The following is a 19,311-nucleotide window of genomic DNA, read 5'->3' as shown; positions in this document are numbered from 1 at the left end:
AAAGTCTATAGGAAAATAGTTAACAATCCATTGAGTGGTTGTTGAAATATTTCAGCCTGGGCCAAAGTGGTGGAGCAACAGACTGACTGGCTTCTGCAGAGCAACGCAGCTAAGAACAACAGCCAATAGAAGCAAATACAAGATGCATGCAGGCTGTTGTTCCATGGGCTTTAATGCTCACTATAGACCAGTTTAGGTTGGTTGAGACAGGTCAGACATGTGTTGCAGGATTTAAATAGCACACATATTGCAGGAGGTACAGTAGGTACTGTATAAATGCCCTTCAAGTTGTCGATATGGCCCTTTTAGCATGTGCTGTCGCTCCTCGGTTGGTCCATCTAACTGATACTCTGCTGGAAACTCTACCTTGGTGTTCCTATTTGAAAACGGTACCAAGGACAAACATGGTGCTGCAGCCAACTGTAGTTACAGTTCTGTTGTTGTGTGGATTTGATTTCTTTCTTGAAAGAAAAGCTGATGTGCCTTCATGTCACAAAATGTAAGATACAGAAGAGGTGATGTTTTTACTAATCTTTTAATTACCCCCTCACTCAAGATCAATGACTGCAAATTCTTTCCTCTTTGAACACAACCAGCAGATGGCATACACTCACACGTTTCCCTCCCTGTAACAGTCCAAGACTTACTTATACAACATACTTCGATCCACTCGTTTGTTGGTGACCACTGGAATGAGTTGGCATGAGACAAATTGCAGTCTGCATTTTGTCGCCCTGCTGTCATGCTTTTTATGGTGAGTAAGCAAAACGTTTTAAAGGGGCAGAAAGCAGGTGAATGTTTTCCTGCTCGTCAGAAATCTGACACTTTCCTTAAGGGATATGTAAAAAAAAGGGCAGCGTTCTGGTACTGCGATCAGGAAGTCAGCAAGCAGTGATGATGTGCTGTGGCAGTGGGTGACCTTTTACTGGAGGACATGCGCTCAGCTGCTATTACGTCATCAGCACCATTGCTGCAGCTCCCCCTAGCTGCCACTAGAGGGCAAACAGCGGGTAATGAGGCAGGCTACACTCATATGATCTGGAGTTAAAGGGAAAATCCAGCCAAAATTAGAATCCAAATATGCTATTTCTGCAGTTTTGTTCATTCCAGGTTTGCACAAGTATGTTCTTCAGCTGAACTACAGAGACACAGACTGCATTTAGAGACAAATCCTGGAGCTGCTCTGTAAAGGGGATGATTGAAATCCACAACTGGGTCAGTGGGATGAGCAATCTTAAAGAAACCAACAGTCATTTCAGTGGCCTAATGCTCCCTCAAGTGTAACCTGATGACGCTATCAAGTAATGGCAATGATGAACTCCAATCATGGTCCAGTGTAGCTAAACAACTGTTCATATTAGTAGATACTGACCTATTAATAACCATTATAATATAGCACAACATAAACCCTGTTTTAGTGTCTTTGAAATTAACATAAATGTATGAATGTAACAACACAGATGTTAAGCTTTTCTGAGAAATTATAATTAGTAGTAGTAGTAGTAGTAATAATAATAATAATAATGTCAAGTCTTCTGATTGTTCAGCTATGGACCAAGACAAAGTGACATTTAAGACCACCATCCTGTTTAGTTAAATCCTTAAACCCACTCTGTAGTCAGTCACCTGCAGGCAGCTAATAATGAATTAACACTGATCAAGGTGTTTATAATATAGGTGGAGGCTCTTCTCCATCAGCTGTGTTATCTATGACTCACTGATGCAGTGCCCAATTCTATTTGTGTAACACAGCCACAATGGTTATTCATGTAGCCTATCAGCTGACACCTGTCCGAGGTCACGACCTGCTGTAAGGAGCACCCCAGGGACCCCAGCTGCCATTCGCAGTGTGTTTCTACTCCTAAACTCTGCATGGCTCGAGCGCATATCCTCAGCGACGACACACTGTCACGCGCAAGACGGCTGTACCTATGATATTATAACGCGCTCAAAATCTCAAAACACAACCTGTCACTAGCAAATCCAATTTTCTGTTTTTTGAATGAATCTAATGAACGCAGCGCGAGCACGGTTTCGCCTCTGACGGGGTGATAATGCAGACTCTGCACCATGATGCAGCCCCGCAGAATTGCAGTGTCTGCAGCAGAGACGGAATGACCTTGCTTCAAGGTCGCAATGACACTGCCGTCAGTTTTTCCTCTCATGCGCGCACCACGAAAACCCTGTCCCGAGCCCCGAGCCCGCTGCACACATGTGACCGCACCAAGACGCACGCACGCACGCACGCACACACACACACACACACACACACACACACACACACACACACACACACACTGCCGTCCTGCACTTCTGACACCGCGAGGGGAACGCGACTGTGGCTTTAGCGCTTATTGGTTTAAACCGAGCAGAGCAGCAGTTTATTGGGATGCAATTACAGCCAGATAATGCGGGAGTCTTTGAGGAGATACTCGCTGATCCCAAGTACACCGCGTGCTCCTACACTTTATTCCTTCTTTTTTTGTGTGAAATTGGTGAACAAGGTTGTCGACTCCTCTGTAGCAACTTCTCTCCCCCGTGTGCCAGCTGTTAAACCAGCCATGCTGGAGATCGCAGGGCAGCCTCCGGAAGCGACAGGCTTCAGGAAAACCGTTTTATTGCTGTTACCGGCTACATTAAACATAGATAGCACGCAGCAGAGACCTCTGAGGCATGCTTGAGGACATCATTTTATTGAAAACGCATTTGGCATTGCAGGCTACTCACTATACCGAGATTATTCCCTTTCTTATCCCATAGATGTCCTGATCCCCTCTTCCTTGGCCCCTGTCCAGATAGTGCAGGGCTGAGCCGGGTCAGTGTCACAAGACCGACAGCATGACTACATTTTCCATACATGTGCTGTACAGTACATACAGCCTTTTCTTTCGATTCTTTCTGCAGTCCCTAAAGCTAGTGGTTGCATGGATGCAATAAAAATATTCTCACGACAGCTCCTCTATGATTGGCCTGCATTGTGTTGTAGGTTACAAATACAACAGAACTACTACGCGAGGACAAAGTGTACAATAAGGCCAACAGAAACTTACATTTAAACCAATATTGAAGCATTTTTCAGTTTCATTTGGGGAAGTTGGCTGCTGCAGAGATATCTCCAGATTATGTCAAGAGGCACAACTGATTTTTAGACATAGATCTGAGACGAACTCTCTTTCAGCAGCGGGTCTAAATAAGTATACCTGGACTACATTGGCATTAACGCAGAGTGGGTCATACTTGTTTCACGAGTTGCAGGCCCTTGGTACAATGCCGATGACGCTTGTGGAAGGTGCGTACGGACGTAACGGAGACACAGCGGACGCAAATTGGTCAGAGGGAGGAGAAAAGACACGGGATAGAGGCTACGTCACTGAGCCGCGTCAAGCTAGCGAGAAAAAGCGAGGCGGGAGCCGGAAGTCGCTGTTTCAGCAGGGAAAAAATAAAACCGTAATATGTGTTCATTTCAGGAATACAACGGTTTTATGATTCTGGGCGGTGTGCTGCATATTCAGGTGGTAAAGAATAGTCTTCGCATGTTAGACCCCGGTCCGTTCCGGGACACAGCCTCGCTCCAGGAAGGCCAGAGGCGACAACGTTTTATTATGAAACTCTTTTTACCGGACATTCGTTGTTCCTTGTTGACGTCTTGACGCTGATGTCCAACTACCTCGGTTGTGGCAGCCGAAGACGAGAATTTATAACACCAGTGTACGGAACCGAACAGGCGGATACGAGGCTGTGTCGCCGGTCGTTGTTATCGCCGTGTTGCTCGATAACGTAATGCGATGTGAGGAACCCAGCGACGCCTGGACAACAACGTCAAACCGGTGAAACCGACAGTGGACTTGCCAGCCGCAAAGACTTGACTGACTTCAGATAAAAAAAACAAAAAAACACAACCCTGCGATGTTTGTGCATTTCCCAGTAAGTAGCTGTCCTTACCCTACACTGCAGACACAGAGCACCTAGTGGCTTTTTTTTGTAATCTTGTTAATCTGTTTGCGGAGATGTCAGCTGCCTCATCGGAGCCTGATGTGCATGCACGATTCGCCTGGCAGAGCTAAGTTCGCGTGGCCACGTTATTGGGGGTAGGGGGCACGAGCCGCTGAATAAATATTTAGTCCAAATTGTGTAATTATTTGCAGTACAAGCTTTCTGTCCGGCATCCTCGACACGCACAAACTACCTCCTGAGTAATTCACACGCACATAAATGCGGTGACGCTCCAGTGGCTAATGCTCTGATCGCCGATCACCCCGCAAAATGTCTTAATAAACGCGATGCATGGTCACTTATTGAGTAAACGAGGGAGGCAGGGCCATGGTTGAAGACGATGCAGCGGATAAATGTCTCCGTTCGGCTCACAGCATGTCGTCCTCACTTAAAAGGCGAGTCCTGCAACACCCCGCACTTCTTCAACTGTACACACTTTTTTTTATGTAGGCTGTTTAAACCCCCCGAGTTATTCTTCTTTCTGTCTTAACACACTGAACTATGCAAGACACCGAGCCTGTTGGACCGGGATTGAGGTCACTGATCTTAAGGTATAATCCACTATGGCAATTAACCTTTCACCGGTCCGAGATCAGTAGGCAAGGTCACCCCTGGGTGCTGTTCTCGCCGTCTCCACAGTGCGCCGCATTTAAAACCCTCAAACTGAGTTTTATACAGTCAGTGAGGTGCATTATCAGTGTCAAAGACCGCCGATGTCCCCTAACTAAACTATGATAAGACAGCTCTAAAACCATTAAAGGCAAAGGGAGCTCTGGTTTATGTGCTATGTCATCTGATTTTATAGATTCATAAGGAAAAGGTGGATTCAGAAATAACATTTAGCACAAAGAATTATTTGAGTTCATGGCAATCACTAGTTTGCTTGCTTGGCTGCTATAATTTAAATCTAAATCTACATTTTAAATTCCATTTAATGAAAGTTATTTTTTCTCCAATGTCCCTTTTTAAAAAAAAAGAAAGTTGTCAGTTCTGATCACTTCCAAAGAACATGAATAAAGCATCGCTGTTTGTTTCCACATGTCACCGCCTTGTTGCTCAAGTGTAATATTGCTTGAAAAAGAGTTCCCTCTATACTGCAATTTGGCTTTTAATGTTGTCTAGTTTTTGTCCAAAGCCAGAGTCATATTTACACTCTGAAGAGTAACTCAAATTGTGTGCACATTGTAATGCTTTATTTATTTATTAATGTTCATTAAAACTGGTCTCTTTAATTATTTACAGAGAGTTATCACCAAACTTCAGCTTATGACTTTGCATGAGTGAGAGACAAGGTGTTGGCTTTGCTCTGTCTGTCCTTCAAGCATTCCTGTGACTGTGACCTTTGGAGTGTGTCACGCAGCGTAAGGGGGAGGGTTACTCGAGCGGCGTGCGGAAATCTGGATAGATACAATGGAATATGTGTCTTGGGGAGGAACGGTATAATTATACATGCGACTAACCACAGAAGAAACAAAGCTGTTGTCAACATGTATCTGGTACATGTGAAGATTGCTGTTGCTGCTATTGTTAAGATCCTTTTAATGAAGAAATAGGCACAACTAGTTCTCAGACATCATGCTTATTGCGAGGCTGGACAGCATGTAGGGTTGTGACCATGAAAATTACAAATGGCAGGTGGGAACATGAAAAATGGCGTGGCTGTAAATTCTGTGAATGCACTCAAAAGCCTTTGCTTACTTTGCAGGTGTCCTGAGAACTGCACACTTCAACCGAAAGCAATAGCACTTCATTGAGCTACCACCGGGAGTTCCAGATATATAGGCTTCGAACTCCAGCTCAGCAAACAGGTAATCTCTTTTCACATCACTTTTTATGCAGATGAAATATTATGCTATGCCTCCACAAGAATTATGCCTGCCACTTGTGTTATATAGCCTCCCCTGCCACACAGTTCATTCTTTTTAGGCTGTGATGGACTTTTAGCTGGCAATGTTAATGTCTCCTTCAGAAAATACTCACAGACACAAGGGGGATGTGAAGCTAAAAAACAGTAGAGAATGATTCTGATGGTGCTGGCCTCTCATTTCACATTCAAAATATGACAGGTGTCATTCTGTTACAATCAGGCAGAAGGCATATAGAAAGGGTGGGCTGCGATTGCCCTGCAAACCTAAAAAAGATGCATGAGAGACAAGTGGTGCATGGAGGGGAGAAAGCATTGCTCTAAGCAGTATAAATCAATGTGTGGATGCCCAAAATCGTGAGTGAGGAGAAAGGAGCAGTCGAGGTATCAGTCTGCCGGACTGGCATAACTTTGAAGTTGTTTGTTTTGAGACGCTGTATGCAGTAAATTCTGTTTGTGCTTCACATAATGCAAAGACACATGCTTGGACAGTCCTAGTTTGTGGTACACAAAACAACTGGACAGCATGTAAATGAACGCCACTGTACAGTTCAATGTCAGTCAGACGTTTCACTGTTACTGATCTCTTTTGTGTTCTGTCTGGTGAAACGAGTCAAGACTTTTGACTTGTGACTAATACTCTGATTGTAAGTTAATTTATGACCTCACCAGTCAACTTATTATATAGTTCACAAGTAGGGCCGAACATATTTTCTCCATTATCACCTCTGAGCAGCTCCCTTTGATGTTCCTCCATCATATGAGCAGTTTCTTTTTTCTAAACTCATTTTTTTAACGTCTAAAGTTAGTATGTGACATTTAATGCTATACATAAATGTCTACTAACAGTTAGCAGTTAAATAATGATGAAAACTGCTTTTGTCAAAGCGAATCAAGAGTGCTCCTTGACCTAATGTGTTTTAGCGTCAGTGTCTCCATCCACAACCATCTACCAGCTGTTACAGAGAGCCGATTGTAGCCCGGCCCAGCTCAACACACAGCCGACACGAGCTAGCAGGCGCTGGCAGTCTGGAAACCGATTTTTTCTGTCAAACGTGTGCCATGATATCACACCGCGTAGGGACTGAAGTGTTGTACTAGTCACCGTTATCAGGTAAGATGCAGCCTAGTCCGGGTTAGAGTGACAAAAATAAACCTCGGCCCCGGGAGGAGAGAGCTGGTCAGTCAGGATTAACGCTAGCTACTGCTAGCTTACTTAGCTAAGGTAGCTACATACAGTTATCATAATGTGTCCGCTGTTGTTGAAGCTAATGCTAACGCTACTCAAAACATGCTGGTACGTAAGTTTACAGTACACAGTTCTATGGCGAGTTTAATAGATAACAAAACACTTTAGCCCACCTCAGCTGCTTTTGCGCACTGTTTAAGCTGCTTTAATCAAGCTAATAGTAACCAAATCACGTTAGCTATCATCACTTGCCTTTTAACATTTTCTTTACTGAAGCCTATGTTCCTCATTTACCAAAGCAGATGTGGAACTGCCTAGCGGTGCACATGGCACGTTAGACGGGTTGTTGTTGGGCTGTTGAGTAAAATTGAATCACATTGCTGATTATCTGGGCTCATTTACTAGTCCTGGTGTTATTGGCTGATCCATTCACCGAGCTCGTAAACTCGGTGCAAGTAAGCTAAACTTTAAACATGCTAGGTTGGCTGTGACCCCCTCGCTGTCTGCCAAACAGTGCTACAAGTCCAGAGGGGGCAAACTCCAAAGAAGTGTGGACTGCCAGCTACTGCAGGAGTGGATTATCTGCTGTAGCACTAAATATGATAAAGGCATACCTGGTTTGCAATTAGTGATATCTGGAGCAAGTAAAAATTTCCTTGTTTAGTGCCTTGAAACCAGGATGTGAGGTAAAAAGTCTTTACCTGTGCACATACTTCTCTGTACTGCCTGTTGTGTAAATGTAAAGCACACACAGTAAACTCTGTGAGGCTCTGATTGCAAGTTGACATCCAGGATATTACTGTAATGATGGCCAACCCAGTTTAGATGTGTGACATTGAACAGCTTTGTTTAACCTCAAATCACATTTTCATGTTCAGGCACTGAGTGAAGGATAAAGGTTAAAGTATTTAACAGATAAGTTAGAAGATGGTGTCTTGTTAGTATTATGGTTATACAATGAAGTGCAGGAAATCTGAATGTAAAGTTGTCGGTGGAAGTTTATACATTGTAAGGGTCTATAAATTAGTTATTTACAACACATATTCATAGTCCTGCACAGACAAACAGCAGGACTAACTTGTTATTGATTATATGCCGTAAACACACTGATTGTTGACGGGTTTTTTTTTGTGATCAAGGTGATAGTTAATGTGTTTAGAGACTGCATGTCAGTGCTTACCTTCATTTAGTTGCAGTGAACCTTGCATTAATTAGAAAATATCCCATTCCAGTGTGTGCAGAACTTACAACTGTATGTAATGTTGTCATTGTGGGTGAGGACTGACCATAAGCAATGCATTTTAGATATTGCAACACTTTGTAAATATACAGACTGCAACTAGATTAACAGCCCAACTGATAAATGAGGAAAAAAATGTTTGGTAATTGCAGTAGATTGCCAGTATGTGCACATGAGAAAATCACGAGTCACTTTCAGGTTTTAGCTGGATTCAGGCTATTTAGGCTGCAGAGATCTCATCGTCCTCATACAGTGATCTATTAAGGTGGAACAAGAGCAAAATCGTTCAAGTAAGCCTCTGCGCTAATGTATCCATTGATGAGTTAAAGCCCTGAGACAGACATGGCACACACTCCGATTCATGCCCCTGGCTTGTTGATCCCCCCTTTCACCCATTTTTCTGATCTCCAAAGTGCTGTTGATAAAGTCAATTTAACAACAACTGGATCAACATTTCTGCCATAATTTGCAAAGAAGTCGGTTTCAGATAGTATAATAAAACAACAAAACAACAATTTGTCTTAGTTTGGCTATACAGTATACTGACTGGGTCTCATTATAGGGGTGTAATTACGATAGTGGCACACGCTTCTGAATGGATTATTTCCATAATTTGGGCAGGGCAGAGTAGTGGTCACTTTGCACACATACACACTCACTCACTGGTTTTACTTGAATGCAAGAAACCCCATGACACAGATTCCCATTTGACATCACTGCATTATGTGTCAAAGAGATCAGACTGCTTTTAGGCTAATTATCTTATTTATAATGGATGCAGTGTATGATTGACTTTAAGAGCCCTGACAGTTGGCATTAAGAGTAAGTTACTGGAAGGTCACAACTGTACACTTACTTAAGAAATTAAATCTCTTCTTTTAATTGTCATAATGTTTTTTGTCAGGAGTTTTATTTCTCCTACAGTATACATTGGCCAGCATTTCAATCAATTCCATTTCATCATAAAGCCTTTCTTTATCATGCTGTCTTTGTTGCAGTTTGATTTTCATATTTGTGGCAATCTTGACCTTGGGTAATCAGCTCTAACTGAGTAGTCTGTAGTATATGAGAGTGAACGTGTGTGCTTTTGAGGAACATTTGTTTGTTGACAGAGGAGGAAATTGTAATAGTTTGCTCGTAGATTTACAGATAAACGTTGGTGATTCTGTTCCCTGCAATGCTGAAATTGTGCCACAGATATGTTTGTTATGATGGCAATATATATCAACTATAATTGTGCACTCATGTGCCCTCTGTGTGCTTGTATTTAGACTCATAAACACACATTTAATTTCGTCACAAGCATGAAGTATTTGCCATGCTTATTCCTGTAATGAAATTGAGAACTACAGGCAGCCTTTGGCAGGCGAGCAGGTTGCTGCAGTACTCTTACTGCCATACTTGAACATAAGTTATGTGTCTGAGTAGGGAAGAGCGGTCACTGTTCATGAGCATAGCAGCCTTCATCCAGTCACCTTGGCTATTTTAATGTCGAGAAATGTCACAGAGAAAGACTTCACACTGTGGGGATGATTCGAGGACTGTATAGTTTTATTTTAAGCATGACAGGTTCTGATTTGGTGAATCTAAGGTGTTTTTCATGGCTTAAGAAGCCTAACTGTGGGGAAAAAATAGCACAAAAAAACAACACAGGGACAAAGTGCTGCTAAAGAACAAGAGTGGGAACAAGCAGTCCTTCTGTGATGCTAATGTGCTGATAATGCAAAATCTGGGTGCTTCACACAGTCCATGTTTCCAGCAAAGAAAATTGACCATAATCTTAATGTGAAGTAACTACAGGTTAGTTGGTGAGCAGCCACTGGGGGTAGTTTAGAGTAGGTTTTTTGGGCTTTAACTGATCTTAGAAGTTGGTCTAAATGATCAGGTACATTTGCTTTCGACTGGATTAAGGCAACATTTACACTTCAGGTCTTCAGTCACAGTTTTTGCCTAAATTTATTTTGCTTTTTGGCTGCTTGGATCCTTCCGACTCCTGTGTTTACACTCAAACATCCCACACAGATAATCTAATGGCATATGTGCAAACAGTAATGATCAGAGACCCCGTCTGTTCTGAGAGTGATCGTGGATGCCAGCCCCGGCAGTGAGCCAAAAAGTCCGTAATTCATAGTTCACCCCTTCTACAGAATCAGACTATTTTTCAGCTACATCCTCTTTACTCCGTGGACCCACCGTGAATCCACTCGGCTCCCAGGCTGGTCATTCACTGGACTATGCAAAGGAACTCTTGAGTTGTCGGAGAATCACTAAGCTTGTCTGTCAGACACAAGAGGCTTCACTTGGGTTCATTTTCTTTGTATTGAGTCTCAAACTGAGTATTTTTGTTTGCTTCCTGGGATCCCGAAGGAGATTTTTTGTTGAGATAAGGACTCATTCATTGGTAGTCGAACCGTGGGGTTTGTATGGAGCTCTGGCTGCCTCCTTGGCATAGGTCTGAGAGCATTTTCGAGTTGGAATCTGTTTACAATGATAAAGGTTAATAAAAGATAACACTAATTTTGTATGGAAGTGAAAATATTAAACAATAATAGGATAATTAGGCCAATCATAAGTATTTTTTAATTTGAAAGTCCAGCTACAATAGCCCCCACTGGCCTTTAGACAAATGTAGTTGAGGACCCCTAGTGTAAAGGCTTGGAGACTGTGTTTTAGGCAGTGGCAATGTCCTGTAGCTCATGATGGGAAATTACTGGCACTTTTAATCCTTCTCTTTTAAATGGAAGATGCCACAAAGGGATAAAAATCAGATGCTTACAAGAGAATTGCAGTGATTGTGATTATGAAAATGCCAATCTGTGCTTAGATGCCTGTTTACATGTTCATAATCTGACCTGTTCCACATGTGAGCAGAAGTCTGATATTGGTCTTCTTTTATCAGGTGGCATGAAGGTAGTTTAAAAGACAAAGATGTGGGGTGAAAGGCTGTATCCTTTAATAACTTTGACCTTTCTTTGTCCTCTAGACATCATGTCTTCCAGGGAGCGTCGGTCAGATGTCTACATTAAGGCCGAACCCAGCAGTCCAGAGGGAGGTGGGGGAGGTCGGACCAGCCCCGGTGGGGCCTCCTCAGACTCCTCTCAGAGTGGAGGTGGAGGAACCAGAGGAGATGGCACTAAGCGTTACTCCCCGCCACTGTACACACCAGCTCTGCGTTGCCACTTCAAAGATGAGGGTGGTGATGGGGCAGAGGAGGGCTCCACTGGAAACGGAGCCGGGCGATGCAAGTACGCCCTGAGCACACTTCCCAAGAGGCTGTGTTTAGTATGCGGGGACGTGGCCTCAGGTTACCATTACGGCGTGGCATCATGTGAGGCCTGCAAAGCATTCTTCAAGAGAACCATCCAAGGTGTGTGTTGCAGTGAAGTCCAAGTGTTTGCACTGCAGAACAACAGTGAAAAGTTAATGTTTTCCTCTGACACCTTCTGTAATGTTGACAGGTTGACTGGTTTTACGTTTGGTGTGCTTAAATCATGTTAAATGTGGAAACTTTTGAATGACACTGACCACTTTTGACCCCCACCTTCGTAGAAGTAAATTTAGAAATAATATTTTATAAAATGATCCGCTGAGTTGCAATTTTTAGATTTTTCTACGTGTAGCTGCACACTGCCAGTATTCTGGTATTTCATTTAAAGCTTTTATTCACCTTTCAATCATAAGAGCACACTTAGTTAAACTAGTTAAAAAAAGGTTGAAAAATGGAAAAGTCACTAAGGACCCTCATATTATACTAATGGAGTTATTCTTTTACTTTCTTCAGTCCACTGTCACTACAACCACCCCATCTGGTTTATACTGGTCTGTTAAAAACTCAGCAGTTGTTGTCATGTATATATGTTGGGAAACTTGGTGGGTAGATTAGCCGATGTGATTTCCATCCCGAGTAGACTGTATGTTTAAAAAATCAGAAAGAATTAAGAAATAGGAGAAGGTTGTTTTCATTCATATCAAATTCTCATTCATATTTGTATTTCTTCATCATTTTCTGGAGTTTTCTGTTCTTCCATAAAGGCAACATTGAATACAGCTGTCCAGCATCGAATGAGTGTGAGATTACCAAGAGGCGCAGAAAGGCTTGTCAGGCATGCCGCTTCACAAAGTGCCTCAAAGTAGGCATGCTGAAAGAGGGTGAGTGTTCATGAGCTCTTTTATTGATATTATATGGAAGGGTTTTGTGCTCACATTTTAAATATGCTATATGTTTACTCTGTTTTCCCGGCATAAAACTGATAAATGATTTACCTTTTCACAATGTAGGAGTTCGTCTTGACAGGGTCAGAGGTGGAAGGCAGAAGTACAAAAGGCGGCCAGAAGTGGAGAATGCAACATACCAGAGTGCCCCTCTACCACTGACAAAGGAGAGTGAAAAAGGTGGGATTTATATTCTTGTCAGTTTTTTGTTTTACAACAGGCCACTGCTGATTCACATAAATCTGACTGAAGAGTTGAGCAAGTTCAAAGAAAAAAATGCTCATTCTTACTCACAAATATAAGAATATGTGTCTACCAGTTGATTGAAGTCAGTTGGCAAATCTAAGGCCTATATTTCAAATAGAGATATAAAAACCTCCAGCATGAATATAGTGAGATATATATGCAGTTTACAGGAGTACAGAGCAGCATGTTGTTTAAAGCAAAGTTTAATAGTACTGGATAACAATGAGTTGATATTTTGGGTGTCAGTGTGTCTATGAACGTGCACTGCTATTTTTATTTGTGCATCATTTTAATCCGTTTTGTGTCTATTTGGTGACATAGGTTCCTCCAACATCATTGTGTCCCACCTTCTCGTGGCAGAGCCAGAAAAGTTATTTGCCATGCCTGACCCTCTGCAGCCCGACACAGCCCAGCGCACGCTCACCACCCTTTGTGACCTTGCTGACCGCGAACTGGTCGTCATCATTGGTTGGGCCAAACACATTCCTGGTAAGAGATGCAGACAGGATAAAAAAGGGGAGGAGAGCCAATGATGGTGTGGCAGCAGGGGAAGAAATGTAGGCTATACAATCTCACTTACCAGGAAGAAACTTGCTGTGTCACTCAGGCCATGATTTCTGCATTCATTTAATTCATACAGGTATTTTACAGGCTTGTTCTGATGGCTCAACAGCCTAATTTATAGGTACGAGACTCTGAATAGGTAGAACAAACTGTCTGGAACAAAATATACTGTCAAACAAATAAATTTATTGGTGTGCGAGGTGGGTTAGAGGAGGAGATGCTGGATTTCTGCTGAGTTCAGCTGAACTGATGCAGTGCTTAACTGTATTACAAGTTAGAGTTGGGTCACCAGCTGCCTGAAGTATGTAGCCATTATCTGGCTACTGTGAAGACATGGGACGAGTGCTTGCTGTGTTAGCTGACGCCAAAAATGTGAACCCATTGCCACTTTACCTCCTCTGCATTTAAATTCCACCGTCTCTCTCTGTCTGTTTATTCCCCTGCAGGCTTCCTGTCACTGTCCCTAGCAGACCAGATGTCCGTGCTGCAGTCAGTGTGGCTGGAGGTGCTGGTGCTGGGTGTAGCGTACCGCTCGCTCGGCTGCGAGGACGAGGTGGTGTTCGCAGAGGATTTTGTCCTTGATGAGGAAATGTCACGTGTTGCTGGACTGACAGAGCTAAATGCAGCAATTAGTCAACTTGCTCGCCGTTTCCGTGCACTAAATGTGGACCGGGAGGAATTTGTCATGCTAAAAGCCATCGCACTCACTAACTCAGGTACTTATACTTGTGTAGTTGAATGTTTACGCACACAGATTAGATTAGATAGCACTCCGTATTTTGGCAAACAAATATTAACGTGGATCTCATTTAGCTTTCCAGACATGCTTTATCTGCCTTAACAAAACAATACAACTTAGTTTGCTGTGCATGCTGGGATGGTACCTTTTGAGGTGTGGGTAAAGATTTGTTGTGTTTCCTGTCTCGGTTGGAACTGGCCAACGGCATATTTTGCAGAGTGTCTTAGAGCTTTGTCGCTTTTGAGAAACACAAACTACTTCCATAAAACTGGCGTCATGTTACCCCAACAATTTTGCTCAGTTTTGGAGGATAACATTTGTGGTCACTTTCAGCACGTTAGTCATAAAATGTATGGCTGTGTAAAACAAACTGGGTGTGAATTAAGAGGTGGCAGCAAGTTACTGCTGGGAGAAGGCATGAAATTACTGCAAGTTCTGTTTGTCCACCTGGTGTTTGATAAATTGACCACGCTGTCCCCCTTTTGTTGCATTTATGGATAATGAGCACTGTCATCGCTGACTCCAGTATAATATATCTTAAAGCCTGTTTTATTCCCTCCTCTGTGGGCTCTGCTTTGAAGTTAGGCTGCTGTCCACTGTCTGTGTGTGAGGAGCTCGGCCCCACCCTCATGCAGAGAGGCAGCAGACTGACTGTTGTCACGTTTATTTCTGCTGTGTGAGAGGCTGTTAGATGTATCCATATCAAGTTCAAAAAACATCCAAAGTTTATCATCGTTTGACATAAATTCTATCTATTCTATCCTTGTTGAGATTGTTTTTATCACCCAGCCCTCATTTCCAGTTTATCAGGTAGTTTATTAGCTAAAACTAATATGGTCTGTTACAACAGTCCTGCAAAAGATCCTCCCTTCAGGTGTTGATTCAACTTTATGGTCATTCTGGAGGCTGCAGTCAGTGGTGCTGCTGAATTGTACTGTGTTATACTGAGAGGTGTTTCTCATATTTATTATACCCTCATTGATATAATCTCAGCATAATGCAATGCAAAGTTGAATCAACACCTTTCGAAAAGACTTTGAACAAAAACTCGACATTATGACCTCCATGAAGGTAGGAATTATTGTAGGACTGTTGTGTTAGACTGCATTAGTTTTAGTTAAGCACACTGAATGAACTAGCAACTACTGTCAGTGTATGTTTTCATGTCTTATCACACTGGCACACACAGAATTATTTTGGGCTTTAAACCCACTATTTGATTGGTGCAAGACATGTACTATTACTATTGTATTAGTATGCTCTACAACTGTGGGATTGTACGTCCTTCCACACGTAAGTAGCTGGTTAATCAATGTAATCAGTCCTGTCTGTTGTCCATCTTTTTATCTTGATGGGATTATGGGCATGTCTGCAGCCAAAGACCCACGACAACAGGAGAGAGGTCTTACATTGTCAGTGTTAGGAGCAGTGAATGCAACTGCACATTAAATAAAATATTTACATTTCTAATGGTCTTCTAGTCTTTGGCAGGCAGGGTCAAATAGTTGTGATTAGTTTATCAGTTGTAACCTTTATGCAGATTACTTTCAACAGCACATAATCTAGCATGTCCTGCTCGCGCTACAGATCCACTGTTTGTTTTGTAAACAAAGGCTAACGTTAGTTTGTATTTGTAGTAAGTAACTGGGCAACACAGGTTTTCTTTCTGTGGCAAAAGCTACGAAAATTTAACACCCTACATTGTGCCTGACCATGTCCTCCCCGCTGTTCTGTCAGACTCTGTTTACATCGAGGACATGGAGGCTGTGCAGAAGCTGCGGGACCTCCTCCACCAGGCCCTGCTGGAGCTGGAATGTCAGCGGCGCCCAGACGACCCCCAGCGGGCAGGCCGTCTTCTTTTAACTTTGCCTCTCCTCCGACAAACTGCTGGTCGTGCTCTGACCACCTTCTACAGCATCAAGACCCGTGGTGGTGTACCCATGCACAAACTATTCCTGGAGATGCTGGAAGCCATGATGGACTCTCCCTAGAGCAGAAAGCAGCAGAAGTAAAGAAGATGCAGAGAAAGATCCAACACAGACCTAGTCTTTATGAGTGGATGAGGGGTTTGTGAGAAGTGAAAGATTTTATTAGAGAATTAATAATGAGGAAAATGTTCCTTTCTCCATAGGCTACATGAAGAAAGGAAAAGAATATGAGAAAAGAAAAACCTTGTATTCATGTCCCTACGTGGGAATAGGTTATTTACAGTAAGATGTAACTGCCAAACTTCAGTAAAAGGCTCCGAGAGTGAAAACATGTGACATGAATGCCAGAAAATATCTCAGTTTCAACTGTTTTCATGGCGTGTTCCATCACAGCATCGATCTGCAGTTGCATATCCACTGAAGAACAACATTTAGGTACCCGAGAACAGACTGCAATCATGTGGCTTTTGAACTTTTTAAAAATAATGCAACATCTGCTCATAAAAGCCATAATAACATATCCAGTGAAAGGCTTGAGGGTCCAGTATATGGTCAGATTGACATGCACATGCAGAGCTTGTATTTACTATAGTTTAGTGTGCCGTTGTAGGCAAATTCATAGGAATTACTTGCAATATGTTAAAAGCAATATAACGACTCGATTATTGTCTGTCACATTTAAAATGTGGATAAAATGGTGAGACATTAGCTGTGTGCGTGTATATCAGTAGTTCTCTGCTCTCAGGACCCCTAGTGTTGCTTTTTTTAATGCTAACTTCTAGCAGAGACTGGTTTAAAGTCTGGTAAGAGAGAAAACTACCAGCACTTCTGGGGTCAAATGCTGGAGTTGGGAACCACTGGTGTACATAGTAGGTGCAGGATTCTTTATAAAAGGCTGTGCAATCGATTTGTAGTCCAGGAGACATGCATATGAGGATTGTGTGCTCGTAAAATGCTCTACTTGGAAGGTAATATATTCAGTGTTGTATGTAAATCCTATTGGCACACAAAAAACTGGCTTCCATACAAGCAGGCGTGTGCGTTCCGTGTGCAGTCTAAACCAATGAGCTACACTGAGATCAGGGAAGAACACAACTCTTTGACATTAAAGCCTGTGTGGCAACAACAGTGGTTGGAAAAGAATTGCATATGCCTCATCTGCTTTTTTATACTGTCCTCCTCCACTAGATCTAACCACTATTTTTGACTCCAGCAGCTGTGCTGTCCAGAAATAATGGTCTGACCTGTTTGATTTGTGGTCTAACACTAACCCATGTAATTGATAGGTGTATGATGAGATTTTGCTGCATTTTCTGCAGTAGTGAAGAGCGTTGCATAAAAGATCTCAGTTGTTTCAATGTGAGATCCCTCCTTTGTGTACGTACATCTGTTGAACTTTAACTTGTAAGGGGCCGTATTGGGCTCAGGACAAGAAGAAATGGAACATATGCAACATCTTCCTTTTGGATGTTGAGACTTTATGTGACAGCATCCTGAAAGTCCTACTCATTGTTCAGCAGGTTTGTATACTTACAATAGAAATTCTCATTGTAGGAAGCTTCACATGCAATGCAAGGCTACAGCGTCTGATGTCAAAATCAGATCCGTAAATATAATATTTAGTGGCCAAAGGGCCGTTCATCTTTTAGCCATGTACAGTTCCATTTAAATAAACATGCAATTTATAGTGAAAGATAATAAAGCCAGCAAATGTGATACAAATTCCCCATTACGATTATATTTGTGCAGCTTACAGTGTTCAGAAGTTTGTAAAGACTTGAAACTTGCTTTTTCATACATTTTCCTTTCTAGGATTTAAGGGTATTTTATTTACAATGTGACACTGTTGTGGGTTTGGTATTGAAATGAAGCTTTCCATTCAGGATATTATGAATACTAATTTTTTTTTTTTTTTTTTTTTAATGTAAGCAGTGGTGTGTTTTCTGAAGCTAATTGTCATTTTAGGGATCAATATACATGGCTCTATAGATTTAGCAGCATGGTGAGGCTACAGAGGGCTACCTCAGGAGGCAGAGTAAGCCAGATGGCCAAATAACTGTGGAGATAAATGTAATTGTTGATCTTTTGATTTGTCAAGTTGAATATTGGGTTTATTGAATGTCTTGCAGTTGCGCAAACACCTGAGATCATTTTTTTCCTTTGTTTTCATAACTTTAAGGTGTAAATGGCTCATTAATCATAAGATGCCCCATGGTACAAAGTATCTCTCACTGGGGGGGTAAGCCTACACTTCGTATGGTTTCACAGGAATAATGTTGCAGCTTGGAAACGCGGGAGGTCATTTATGGAGGTTCAAAATGAAAACAGTTCAACTTGAGACCCCCAGGTGTTATATTAGCAGCAGTGTGGAGCAGGGACTGATATCTCTGACTACCGATTCACCTGTTTGGTGATTCATAGGTTACGACTTGCATATTCTTGTCATCTAAAAACGTTTTTTGGTCTCTGATTTGTTTACTAATGTCATTTGTCAAATAGTAAACAGAATTCTGAAGCAGACAAATATCTTGAAACCTGGGTGGAGTTAGAGCTGTTCAAGTTTCTTCACAGTAACTTGGTCATTTACACAAAGGTAGAGTTTTCGTTAGCATACAACTATGTTTATTTTAGGTACGTCAGGTTAAGGTGAAGGAAAGGTCATTTACAGTGTCACTGTTAAAATTATACAGTCATTTGTAGTTTTATTAAATATGTGCGCATTAATATAAATGAGCAATACAATAAATTACCAAACCTCACATTTCCTTGTATAGCCACAGTGTACATTTAACATTGCCAGTTATAATGAAGAATAGCAACTAAACGTTATATTATTTAGAAGTTCAAATCAATGTTTGTATTTTGAAAGACTATTTAAATGATTAAATTCTATTTTTTACTCAATTTACCGTTGTTTGTTGACACTGCTTTATTTTTGTGTGTGATATTGGCTGTGAATTTCTGTGTGTAGGCTTTTTTTTTTCTTGTTTGTTTCATTTAGATAAAACAGTTTGATGTCCTTGTCTAAACATGTCCACATAAAAATCACTGTGAAAAAAGTGAGATCTTCCACTGTCTGACGCAGCAGGGAGTGGATAATTGTAGGTGCTTTGTGTTGTGTAATAAATGGACACACCACCACCACATATCATTGGTCTCATCTCTCCGTGTGTATTTATGTATGTGTATTTATGTGTGTGTGTGTGTGTTAGATGGGTGTAGTGTGATGTTGAAACCTTCAATTTCATGATTAATATGTTTGACCATGCAGTGCACATGTCACATTTGGACACACTCCTGCAAATCACTAAATGCTGGACATCACCTTCACTGGGC

General features: G+C 41.9%; 1 protein-coding gene across 2 annotated transcripts; it reads left to right on the top strand.

Annotated features, from left to right (window-relative positions):
- The first annotated feature begins 3,686 nt into the window (after positions 1-3,686).
- On the top strand, positions 3,687-19,078 carry esrra (estrogen-related receptor alpha). Of its 2 annotated transcripts, XM_041951667.1 has the most exons (8): positions 3,687-3,924; positions 5,699-5,801; positions 11,270-11,653; positions 12,319-12,435; positions 12,565-12,678; positions 13,066-13,233; positions 13,755-14,024; positions 15,785-19,078. In XM_041951667.1, the coding sequence occupies exons 3-8, from the start codon at positions 11,275-11,277 to the stop codon at positions 16,036-16,038; spliced, it is 1,302 nt and encodes a 433-aa protein (XP_041807601.1). In that variant the 5' UTR covers positions 3,687-3,924; positions 5,699-5,801; positions 11,270-11,274; the 3' UTR covers positions 16,039-19,078. The 2 variants fall into 2 exon arrangements, with proteins under 2 accessions (XP_041807601.1, XP_041807602.1); XM_041951668.1 differs by lacking the exons at positions 3,687-3,924; positions 5,699-5,801 and adding an exon at positions 6,841-6,971.
- The last annotated feature ends 233 nt before the right edge of the window (positions 19,079-19,311 follow it).

Source organism: Chelmon rostratus, chromosome 14, assembly GCF_017976325.1.
Source record: "Chelmon rostratus isolate fCheRos1 chromosome 14, fCheRos1.pri, whole genome shotgun sequence".
Taxonomy (NCBI): Eukaryota; Metazoa; Chordata; class Actinopteri; order Chaetodontiformes; family Chaetodontidae; genus Chelmon; species Chelmon rostratus.
The sequence above is the reverse complement of the archived record's forward strand: the minus strand, read 5'-3'. Positions and strand labels throughout refer to the sequence as shown.

What these genes read in the sequence shown, in the direction of transcription:
- esrra (XM_041951667.1), top strand. Translation starts at nt 11,275, where the DNA reads ATGTCTTCCAGGGAGCGTCGGTCAGATGTCTACATTAAGGCCGAACCC. An exon ending in CTTCAAGAGAACCATCCAAG is followed by an intron (nt 11,654 to 12,318) that starts GTGTGTGTTGCA and finishes TCTTCCATAAAG; the next exon opens with GCAACATTGAATACAGCTGT. An exon ending in TTGGGCCAAACACATTCCTG is followed by an intron (nt 13,234 to 13,754) that starts GTAAGAGATGCA and finishes ATTCCCCTGCAG; the next exon opens with GCTTCCTGTCACTGTCCCTA.